The 12,131-nt window shown below is 39.3% G+C and overlaps 1 protein-coding gene and 1 pseudogene across 1 annotated transcript in view; both read left to right on the forward strand.

The window, feature by feature from the left end:
• Positions 1–12,131, forward strand: part of GTF2A1 (general transcription factor IIA subunit 1) — a 44,956-nt gene that overhangs the window by 2,598 nt on the left and 30,227 nt on the right. Inside the window, exon 2 of the mRNA XM_066274858.1 lies at positions 2,625–2,726. Coding sequence (XP_066130955.1) covers positions 2,625–2,726 — 102 coding nt within the window. The remainder of the gene's footprint in view (positions 1–2,624; positions 2,727–12,131) is intronic.
• LOC136336874 (U4 spliceosomal RNA) lies at positions 2,444–2,576 on the forward strand (annotated as a pseudogene).

A 12,131-nucleotide genomic window follows, 5' to 3' on the forward strand; every position in this document is an offset into this window, starting at 1 on the left:
TAAACTCTTTAACTATTTAATAAATGTTTTCTTGTAATTTAGTAGTTAAATCGCCATAGATAAGATGGTACCCATAGTCGGATATGCTTCCCTCATATATAGAATCAGAATGTTAAAATAAGGAGGCATTGTAGATGCACAGTTTATGCATGAATAATTTAAAGTTTACACAGGCAGATCTGACTAAAAAAGCAAGTTAGTGAGTGGAATAGCAAAGGCAAGAATCTGGTATGAATTGTTTTTCTGGTTGTCATAAAAAGGAACAAGCTGTTCTTAATGGTTGTGGTAAGTTGTAGGGAGGAACTCATTATTTGTATTTTTGGCTAGGCAAGGGAACATTTTCTTAGAGGGTTCCCCTATTGCTGGTAGTGATGCCAATGAATCATTTATTTCTGTTTCCAGTTTGCTTATGAGAGCAAGCCATTGGTTTCATTGGGTAGCCAGAAACTTTTACCTTAAGGTATAGAACACAAATAATAACAAAGCATTAAAAAAAGACTGTTAATCTTAACTGTAATACTCATTAGGATTTATACTGAGGTAGCCCTAGTTTTATCACTCTGACATGTAAACTTCTGTTTGTCTAACATGTTAAAATTAGGATATGAGCAAATTGTTCTGTTTTACAACTTAGTTTTTTAAAAAATATATAGCTGTTTCCCTGTCCAGCCCCTCCTCCCCCATCTGCAGTGTCAGTTACCAGTGGTCATTCATGTTTTGAAAATATTAAATGGAAAATAAATGATAAATTCCTAAGTTTGAAGTCTCCTGGCACTCTGCATTGCCCGGACATGAATTATCCCTTTGTCTAGCTAGCATCCACACTGGGTACTCCACTCTCCTATTATCGATCGTTCCAGTATCGCAATCACAGTGCTTGTGTTCAGGTAACCCTCATTTTACTCACTGGTAGCCCCAGAGCAAAAGAGTGGTGCTTCTGTCAGTTTGAACATGTCAAAGATAAGCCAAAAGAATACTTTTCTTTAAGTGAAAAGGTGAAAAGTTCTTGGCTTAAAAATGAAAAAAATATTGCATGCTGAGGTTCTGCATACAATCTTCTGTCCCTGCAATTGTGGAGAAGGAAAGAGAAAATTGTACTAGTTTTGTTGTTGCACCTCAGGCTGCGGCTACAGTGCATGATAAGTGCTTAGTGAAGATGGAAAAGGCATCAAATTTATGAGTGGAAATTTGGGGGATTTTTCAAAAATTAAATTTTAGGAGAAGAGAGAGAGACCACATTTGCATAAGCTTTATTGCAGTATATGATTGTAGTTGTTTTATTTTATTATTAGGTGTTAACCTGACAGTGCCTAATTTATAAATTAAACTTTATCATAGGTATATGCATGTATAGGAGAAAACAGTATATATAGGGTTAATTATTGTTCACGGTCTTAGGCATTTACTGGGGGTCTTGAACCATATCCCCGTGGATAAAGAAGGACTACATTAAACTTTTGAGTGTTTTCACATTATTTTCATTTTATCCTTCTGAAAGCCTCAAGTAATACCAACAATAATAGTAGTTTAAAAACTAAACATCAAGGTTATTTTATTATTCTGTGTCATACCATTAACTGAGCTGTAGTAGGAGAAAGGAAGTTTTGGGAAAGAGATTAAGCGTACCTGTTCCTCTGGGATTTTGAGACCTGTTATTGTGGGTGTACTAAGAGTTTATTGGGATAATTTTTTTTTTTAAATGACAGGAGGGGAATGTGCCCCAATCAGGATCCACCTGGCAGCCTCTGTTTGGGGCTGAAGCTCAAATCAGCCTAGCTATTTTTAGTGCCTGAGGCTGATGTGCTTGGACCAATCAAGCTATCTTCAGTGCTGGAGGCCAACACTCAAACCAATCCAACCACTGGCTGCAGGAGAGGAAGAGAGAGGGAAGGGGGACAATGAAAGGGAGAGAATCAGATGGTTGCTTCTTTTGTGTGCCCTCACTGGGAATCAAACCCGGGGCATCCACACACCAGGTGGACACTATCCATTGAGCAAACTGGCCAGAACCAGGACAATCTTAAAAGTACAGACTGGGTAACAAAACAGAAGTTAGATGATTTTAAAATTTGTATAGTCATTGAGTTCTGCATATATTCAGACAGATGGCTGTAGTGCATATGAATCTCTGAAGTCTTAAGATTTAGTGGCAAGGTTATGGATTACAGTAAGGGTTAAACCAAGTAAGGAATATTAGGAACCAGACATAGTAACCCATTAAGTATTGGACCACGTTAGGTGTTTTGACTATAACAACGTAGGAAATTATAACTGGAAATTGTATAACCTTGTATGCATGAGGACCGTTTCTGTTTGAGTAGCATTAAATGGTGTTAAAACTTGTATTAAAATAGGCAATCATCAAATAATCCAGTTTAAGGCAAATGATGTTTTCTGGGATGGTTATATCTTTAAAGTTATATCTTCTGAAATAAGTGGTAGAAGCTTTGCACAGTGGCAGGATCATAGCCAATGAGGTTTATCGGAGGCACGATTATTGCTAATTAAAATAAGTTCTAGATAGTTGGAAAAGTTACTGTTGTATTACATTGAATTTGTGAAAATGTTACATATTTTACTATGTGAAAAAGATCTTTTCCAAAAGTCTTTTTTTCTTTTTAAAGCCTAAATTATACAGATCTGTGATTGAAGATGTTATTAATGATGTGAGAGACATCTTTTTGGATGATGGAGTTGATGAGCAAGTTCTGATGGAACTAAAAACTGTGAGTCCTCTCCCCATTCTAAAAATATTCTCTTTAGCCAGAGAGTAATCCATAATTTTTCCTGTATTCTAAAATGTGTTTGTATTGTACGAATTGAATAAGTTCTTCAAAAAGGATTTTGTGTTCTTGAGTTTCATTCTTTATATTGGCCAACTGTGGCGTTTATCATATATTTTACTTTGGTAGCTAGTCTTCTGTCCTTTGGATGTCCTTAGATTTAAGCAGAAATATTTAGATCCTTTTATTTAGCATTTGTGTTTTCTTGGTGGTGTTATTACTCATGAAATTATGGAATATTTTTGTCTTACCATTCAGGACAGTGGTTCTCAAAGTGTGGTCCATGGACGACTTGGGTTTCCCTCAGGCTTTTCAGGAGTTTGTAACAGTTTGACCAAATAACAAGTCCAAATAACCATAGTTTCTCACATGTTCGAAGTGTGTTCCGTGAAAAAAGTGCTATGTTTAACTCTCAATTCAAATGCACATGTCCTTGAGATAACTATTTCATATGCAGCAGAAGTTATTGATGCATGCTGAGATCACTGTTGATATTAAGAAATACAAGTGTTTGATATTCTGTAATAAAATGTGTTAACATTAAAAAAAATTTTTCCCATTGATTTGAGAGTGAGAGAGAGAGAGAGTAACATTAGCTGATTGTTTCACTTAGTTGTTCCATTTAGTTATGCACTTATTGGTGGCTTCTTATATGTGCCCTGACTAGGGATCAAATCTGTGACCTCGAGTACAGGGAGGACGCTCTGGCCAGGACTGAAATGTGTTAACACAGGTAGTATCTGCATAATTCACTGAACTCATATTTCCAAACGACCATGCATGATGTTGAGAATCCATTCAAAGTGAAAGATGAGTTAATGGTTTTTCATCAAAGAGTATGTCAGGGTCGTTGGTGTATGGTTTCAGATTCTATATTGCAGCTGACTTTTAAGAAGTCATCGCTTAATACTTTTTCCTCTCCCAGTTACATAACTCTGGAAAGGCAGATTTTTTTTCTTTACACGTTATGTATATTTCAACCAAAATGACAAAGTGAATGCAAAAGCCAATATGAGACTCCAGCTGTTTTTCTTTAAGCCATTTCTCACTAAATTTTATTTGGCCCTTATGGTATTTTCATTAAAAATGTGTTATTTATGCCTGACCTGTGGTGGTGCAGTGGATAAAGCGTTGACCTGGAAATGCTGAGGTTGCCGGTTCGAAACCCTGGGCTTGCCTGGTCAAGGCACATATGGGAGTTGATGCTTCCAGCTCCTCCCCCCTTCTCTCTCTCTGTTTCTCTCTCTCCCTCTTTCTCTCCTCTCTAAAAATGGATAAATAAAAAAAAAAAATGTGTTATTTATGGCCCTGGCCGATTGGCTTAGTGGTAGATCGTCGGCCTGGCGTGCAGAGGTCCTGGGTTTGATTCCTGGCCAGGGCACACAGGAGGAGCGCCCATCTGCTTCTCCACCCCTCCCCCTCTCCTTCCTCTCTGTCTCTCTCTTTCCCTCCCGCAGCCGAGGCTCCATTGGAGCAAAGATGGCCCGGGCGCTGGGGATGGCTCCTCGGCCTCTGCCCTAGGCGCTAGAGTGGCTCTGGTCGCAACAGAACGACGCCCCAGAGGGGCAGAGCATCGCCCCCTGGTGGGCGTGCCGGGGTGGATCCCGGTCGGGCACATACGGGAGTCTGTCTGACTGTCTCTCCCCGTTTCCGGCTTCAGAAAAATACAGAAAAAAAAAAATGTGTTATTTATGATAACATGTAATGGTTACATGATTTTTAAATGAATTAGTAAACATACTTTAAAACCTTAGTTCTAATTTCTTAAAAGTTACTTGAGGTCCTCGGTAATTGTTGAAAGTGATCTTGACCAAACATTTTAAAACTGCTGGCTTAGAAATTGAGCATTGAGCTCATTTAGAGCTATGTACCAGTAAGTTATCACAGTTAATGAATGCTAAAGAACATTTGTTGTGGTCTTTTTTATCAATTCAATGGAAGTATAATTTAGAAACTTAAAAGCAAGCCTCACCTTTATGGTGGTGATGAAATATGTTTTAGCAACTGATTCTGGGCAGCTTCTGTAGTTTTCAGTAAGAACCTGCCCGTGTGAGGAAGGAATAATACATAGGTTTAAGTATGATGAGCTATTTATCCTGAGAGAAATGTAACGGTTATTAAAACTGAAGAGTAAGGATCTAAAAATACAAGTGAAAGAATGCCGACTTGGAGACGTGAATTGGAAGAAGAGCATCAAGTTACTGGAAGAAATGAATAAGCTTAGTTTGATTCCTTTATGTTACACGGAGTAAATATTTATAATCTTTGTTATGTTCTCATAATTTTATCAGGTGTCCTTGTTCTGTGACCTTATAGAGAAGGTAGAACACTTTTAGGCATAGTCAATCTCAAACACTTTAATTACTCCAGGTCACACTAGTGGTCAGTCCATATTGTTTGTTACCTACTCTTGCTTTTCACTAAGGCTGGGGAATTGTTTTTTCCTACTGGTCCCAGTAGAATCAAGGCATTTGCTCCACAGGGAGTGGGCTGTCTTTGAGACAAACTGCTCCACCTGCATGTTCTTTTTAATTTTATTTAGAAAATTAAATTTAATGGGATGACATTGATCAATAAGAATACATAGGTTTCAGATAAACATTTTCTGTAGCATTTGAACTGTTTATTATGTTGTGCACCCATCACCCAAAGTTAAATAATTTTCCTTCACTGTATGTTTGTCCCTCTTTTCTCCTTCCCCCTGGTAACCACTTTGACCTATGTCCATGAGTCTCAGTTTTATATCCCACCTATCTGTGATATTATATAGTTCTATGCTTTTTCTCATTTCACTCAATAGAATGTTCTCAAGGTCCGTCCATGTTGTCGTGAATGGCAATATGTCATCATTTCTTTTGGCTGAGTAGTATTCCATTGTATAGATGCACCCCATCTTTATCTAATCCTCGATGGAGGCACACTTAGGTTGTTTCCATGTCTCAGCTGCTGTGAAGAAGGATGTGATTAAACACAGGGTGCATGTGTCTTCACATACTAGTGTTTGAGTTTTGGGGATAGATCCCCAGAAAAGGGATTGCTGGGTCATATGGTAGTTCTGTTCTTAATTTTTTGAGGAACCACCATACTTTTTTTCACAATGGGGTGCCAGTCTGTATTCCCACCAGCAGTGAATGAGGGTTCCTTTTTCTCCACAGCCTCTCCAGACAGTTGTTATTACCTGTCTTCTTGCTAATAGCCCATCTAACAGGTGTGAGGTGGTATCCCATTGTAGTTTTAATTTGTATTTCTCTAATAGCTAATGTAGATGAGCATCTTTTCATATGTCTTTTGGCCCTTTGTATGTCTTCCTGCAAGAACTGTCTGTTCAGGTCGTCTCCCCATTTTTTAATTGGATTGTTTTCTTGTTTGTTGCTGAGCTCTGTGAGTTCTTTATATATTTTGGATAGTAACCCCTTATTGGAGCTGCTGTTTGTAAATATCATCTCCCATTTTCCACCTGCATTTTATATGTATAATGTACAGTATATAATATATAAATAAGTTAATGTTTTATAGGTTGTGCACCATTTTTGTTTGTTTAATAAGGTTTTTAATAATACAAATTATAACTTATTCAACTTTGAATCCCCAGCTCCTACTAGAGTGCCTGACATATGTTATTGGTATTCAGTAAATACTTAATTTAAGCTTTAAATTACAAATGTGACTCAGAACCTAACTGAACTAAGTAGTTTAATATTTTTTGTTGTTTTTTAAATGGGTCATACTTTTCTGTTCTGGATGGTAAGTAGATTAAAAATAAAACTGTTAGACTAAAATGAGTTTGTTATTTTAATTCTCTGCACTCGTTTCTTTAGGATCTCATTGAAATTTCTATACTGTGTCCTAGTTTTAACTTTGGACAGCCAACACTCTCTAATAGGACTTTCTGTGGTGAAGGAAGTGTTCTGTATTTGTACTCTTCATTATGGTAGCCATTAGATACGTGTGGCCATTTAAAGCACTTGAAATGTGATTAGTGGAACTGAAGTGAATTTTTATCTAATGACAATTAATTTTAATTTTAATTGCTATGTGTGGTTAGTGGCTACTCTGCTGAACCATGCAGGTTTAAACATTCTTGCTAATAAAAAAACTGACTTTGATTTCATATTTATGTTTTGTGAAGAACTTTGTCATTTAGCCCTAGCCCCTCACTCCTTTTTGGCCATTTCACAAACTTTCATTAAAAGCTTCTATTCGGCTTTGAAGGATATATTGCCGAAATAGATTATGAATTAAAATGAGTAATGAGAGTGCATGTAATTTGAAGTTTACCTAGATAATGAAGGAAGGAAGATGATTTAAAAAAAGTTCAATCTCATTCTCAAGACTATGGACCTTGAACCATGGAGAAAGAAAAGACATAAAGCATAGTCTTCATTTCCAGTAAACCTATATATGAATGTAAATTGTGTTTTGGGTTGATGAGTGACTTTGGCTGGGAATGATAATCTAGAAATCCTCTTTAAAGTGAATGATAAAACCATTCTGACTTTTAGACTGTCAGACCTACCCGTATCCAAACAGCAAGCTCCATGGGAGAAGTAAAACATAGCCTTCTTCTCAGTAAATCAAAGTGAGAAGAATTTCCTCAATTGGAAACAAATCTGAAACTCAGTTTATCTGCCTCTAGATCATCTTTCTCAACTTTGGCACTGCTGTCATTTTGAACCTGTTTAATTCTTTGTTGGAGAGAGCTGTCTTATTCATTGTAGGATGTTAGTGTAACTGGATTCTGTTGAATAATCTATTATGCCACTTCTTTTGCCTTTGCGGAAGACTCTGTCATTTTTAGGGAGCCATGAAATGCAGTTTTTAAAGTTTTATCCAGGAGCTAGGTGTTTTATGAAATTAGGAGAATACTTCAGACTATCTAGCCCAGCATACTGCCAGAGATCAATAGATCTAATCACATCTTAATAGGTAAAAAGAAATAGACTCAGAGGGAATATGCTTTAACAAAGTCATTTAGCGCCTGACCAGGCGGTGGCGCAGTGGATAGAGCGTCGGACTGAGATGCGGAGGACCAGGTTTGAGACCCCGAGGTCGCCAACTTGAGCACGGGCTCATCTGGTTTGAGCAAAGCTCACCAGCTTGGACCCAAGGTCGCTGGCTCAAGCAAGGGGTTACTCGGTCTGCTGAAGGCAAGGTCAAGGCACATATGAGAAAGCAATCAATGAACAACTAAGGTGTTACAAGGAAAAAGTGATGATTGATGCTTCTTGTCTCTCTCTGTTCCTGTCTGTCCCTATCTATCCCTCTCTCAGACTCTCTGTCTCTGAAAAAAAAAAAAAAGTCATTTAGCAAGTGATAAAGACTTGAATTTAGGCCTTTTGTCATTAAATGACATCAACAGTATTTAATTATTGAATAGTAAAAAGGAAGGTACCAGAGTTGTGACTAGACCTTTTCTGACAGCAACAGTACAATTTAGAGACCAGAGACTTGGACCAGAGTTGGGATTATAGTGAAGCAAGAGATATAGATGCCTAGGATACAGAACACAGAACAAAGGGCCTTCATTCTTCACTCAGGGTCCAGCCCTGACTGCAGACACTGGAGTCACATGCCGAGATTGCATCCCAGTTTTGCATTGGTTGGCGATGTTGGATAAGTTACATAACTTCATGTTCCTTCGGTTCCTTTTTCTGTAAAAAGGAGATAATGATAATGCCTATCTTAAGGATTTTTTTTGTGTGTGAAAAATGAGCCTGTACATAAAAGTATTTACAAAGTAAGAATTCAGCATTAGTCTAGTTATTATGGTGTACAGATGCATATCCGAATCATTTGGGAAACAAAATGAATTTTCTTTGTGTCTAATTTTTGAGACCTTGCTGAAGGGCTGCCCGAAACAATAGCTGCTGTTTTAGGGAATAGAGCACTGTACTATATGAGGTCGCCGGTTCAAAACCCTGGGCTTGCCCAGTCAAGGCACCTGTGGGAGTTGATGCTTCCTGTTCCTCCCTTCTCTATCTCTGTTCTCTAAAAATAATAATAATAAAAAAGAGCACTGTACTATAAAAATGAGGAGGATAAAGGATTTTTTCCTATTTTCTATAAGCAAAATAAGTAACAATTCAGTATTCCTGGTGGTTTTCAGTAATTTTAATATGACTACCGTTGCCCCAACAGTATTACATTACTTTAAACAGCTAATATTTTAAAAGTAGAATATTTTGCCTGACCGCTGGTGGCTTAGTGGATAAAGCATTGACTGGGAACACTGAGGTCGCTAATGTAAAACCCCAAGTCATTGGCTTTGAACCCCAGCTCATTAGCATGGAGTCACCAGCTTGAGCAGGGGAATTGTTCACATGATCCCAAGCTTGCCAGCTTGAGCCCAGAAATCGCTGGCTTGAACAAGGGGACACTGGCTCGCCCCAGTCAAGGCACGTATGAGAAGCAATCAATGTACAGCTAAAGTGAAAGCAACTACAAGTTGATGTTTCTTACCCTCTCTATCCCTCCCTGTCTCTCTCTTTCAAAAAAAGAATACTTTGATGAGTAAAATTATGTAAAAAATAAAATTGAAAGCCAGCACCATTAGGAAATAGTGCAAATTATAGTAACAGTTGGAGAAGTAATGTGTACCATGTGGAGCTTGGTCTTTAGAGTGGGAAGGATTATCTGGAGTTCTAGATAAATTGCAGATTTTTGGACTACTGTTTCAGAGTATGACTCAATAGAGGAGTGGTCTGGTAATTTTATTTGATTGCATTTGCAAAAAATTCAGATTGACTTATTTTTACTTATTTTTAAAAATATTTATTGATTTTAGAGAGAGAGGAAAGGGCAGACAGAGAAATAGAGACAAGAACCATCAGTCTGTTTCTGTATATGCCTGTCAGGGATTGAACCAGCCTCCTCTGCATATCGGACCAAGTTCTAACCAACTGAACCACGTGGCTAGGGCTTACAGTGACTTACTATTATTATTATTATTATTATTTTATTTATTCATTTTGTAGAGGAGAGAGAGAGAAGGAGGAAGGAGCAGGAAACATCAGCTCCCATATGTGTCTTGACTGGCAAGCCCAGGGTTTCAAACCGGCGACCTAAGCATTCCAGGTCGATGCTTTATCTGCTGCACCACCACAAGTCAGGCTCACATTGACTTTTAAAGGATTGTAATCGCAGTTTGGAAAGCATTGGTGGTTCTAACTTTAGCTTGCATCAGAATAACCTGGACAAGTTATTAAAAGATATTCCTGGCTCTACCCTAAGAGTTGCTGATTCAGTAGGTCTGGGGTGGTGCCTGAGAATTAGTATGCCTAACGACCTGGCCCAGCATTGGATTTTGAGGACCACTGATTTATAGAGGATCACCTGAAAGGACAGTTTCCGCTAGACTGTAGACTCTGTGGACAAGGATTTTTGTTAGAAATGTTCATTATCTGTTCTCGATGCCACTAACAGTGTCTAGCATATAGGAGATAGTCAATAATTATTTTTAGAATTCATGACTTGATGTGGGGAGCTCAGTCATTACTTTACAGTAATACTTGTGTGGGAGGAAAGGACTTGAACCAGGGCCAGAATAGCAGGAGTAGATTGTAACCAAGCTTCAGAAGGGAAATTGCCAGTAATGATGGGGTTTGGAGGTAGATTCTGACTCAGGTCACTGACTTAGGAGGTTAGGTGAGTAAGTGGTACCAAGCAATTAGCAACACATAATATGTATTCATTTAGTGTTTGCCAATGGCATGGGTGCTTCATGTGATGGGTCATATTGCTGTGGGTAGACCAATTGGAGGTGATAAAACTGAAGTATTAAATTATAGTTTAAAGGCTATCTTTTTTGGGGGGTATTTTTCTGAAGTTAGAAGCGAGGAGACAGATACAGACTACCGAATGCACCTGACCGGGATCCATCATGTCCACCAGGGGGCGATGCTCTGCCCATCTAGGATGTTGCCCTGTTGCAACTGGAGCCATTCTAGTGCCTGAGTTGGAGGCCACTGAGCCATCCTCAGCGCCCCGGCCAGCTTTGCTCCAATAGAACGTTGGCTGCAGGAGGGGAGAGAGAAACAGAGAGAAAGGAGAGGAGGAAGGATGGAAGAAGCAGTTGGGTGCTTCTCCTTTGTGCCCTGGCTGGGAATCAAACTCGGGACTCCTGCACGCCAGGCCGACGCTCTACCAATGAGCTAACCGGCCAGGGCCTAAAAGCTCTTTTGTATTTTTCTGAAGCTGGAAATGGGGAGAGACAGTCAGACAGACTCCCGCATGCGCCCGAGCGGGATCCACCCGGCACGCCCACCAGGGGGTGACGCTCTGCCCACCAGGGGGCGATGCTCTGCCCCTCCGGGGCGTCACTCTGTTGAGACCAGAGCCACTCTAGTGCCTGGGGCAGAGGCCAAGGAGCCATCCCCAGCGCCCGGGCCATCTTTGCTCCAATGGAGCCTCGCTGCGGGAGGGGAAGAGAGAGACAGAGAGGAAGGAGAGGGGGAGGGGTGGAGAAGCAGATGGCCGCTTCTCCTGTGTGCCCTGGCCGGGAATCGAACTCGGGACCTCTGCACGCCAGGCCGACGCTCTACCACTGAGCCAACCGGCCAGGGCCTAAAAGCTTTCTTAAAGCACTAATTAATAGTACAGTCTTTTCATCTTGATTTTTGGCTCTCTAAAAGCTAGGTTTTATGGAACACATTAGGCGCCTAATTGGTACTGTGTGCTGTGCTAGGTGCCCGCTTTACAGAGATGAGCCAGGCACAACTTCAGCTCTCAGAAAATATAGTCCTTTGTGACCCTAGGAAGAATTCTAGCTATTTTTCATCTGGGATTTGCAGAGACTTTAATTTATTAGCTGGAAGTAAGTTTAGAAGTATTATCTTGTCCTCTTTTAGATGAGGAAAATGTCCAACAAAGATAAATGATTTGTCCACAAAGCCAGTTAGTGACCAAACCAGAACTAACTGGGTTCCTGTCTTCTGGTGTAATGTCTAAGATTACCACCACCATAATTATAACAACTAGCATTTATTGATCACTGACTTTATGCTAATTGTGATAAATGTTTTGTATAGATGTCTTATTTAGGCCTTACAAGAATTCATGAGATAGATACTGTTTTGTCTGTGTAAGAACAATCTTTAGGCAAGACTAAATACTGAGCCTGCAGGGGAATGATTGCTCTCAGAAATTCACCTTTAGTTTACGTTTTTATTAAGTCATTTAGAGACATGCTGAAATTGTTCGTGGCATGTAGATACAAATATATAATTTCTAGAACAGGTGGAAGTGTCAGGAGATTATAAAAAATCCCTGTAAGTATGACAAACAGAGCTTCTGGAAAAATCCGATAGAAGCCTCAGGTGATTTAGGTAATATCCCAAGATTAGATTCTAG

Source organism: Saccopteryx bilineata, chromosome 4 (assembly GCF_036850765.1).
Source record: "Saccopteryx bilineata isolate mSacBil1 chromosome 4, mSacBil1_pri_phased_curated, whole genome shotgun sequence".
Taxonomy (NCBI): Eukaryota; Metazoa; Chordata; class Mammalia; order Chiroptera; family Emballonuridae; genus Saccopteryx; species Saccopteryx bilineata.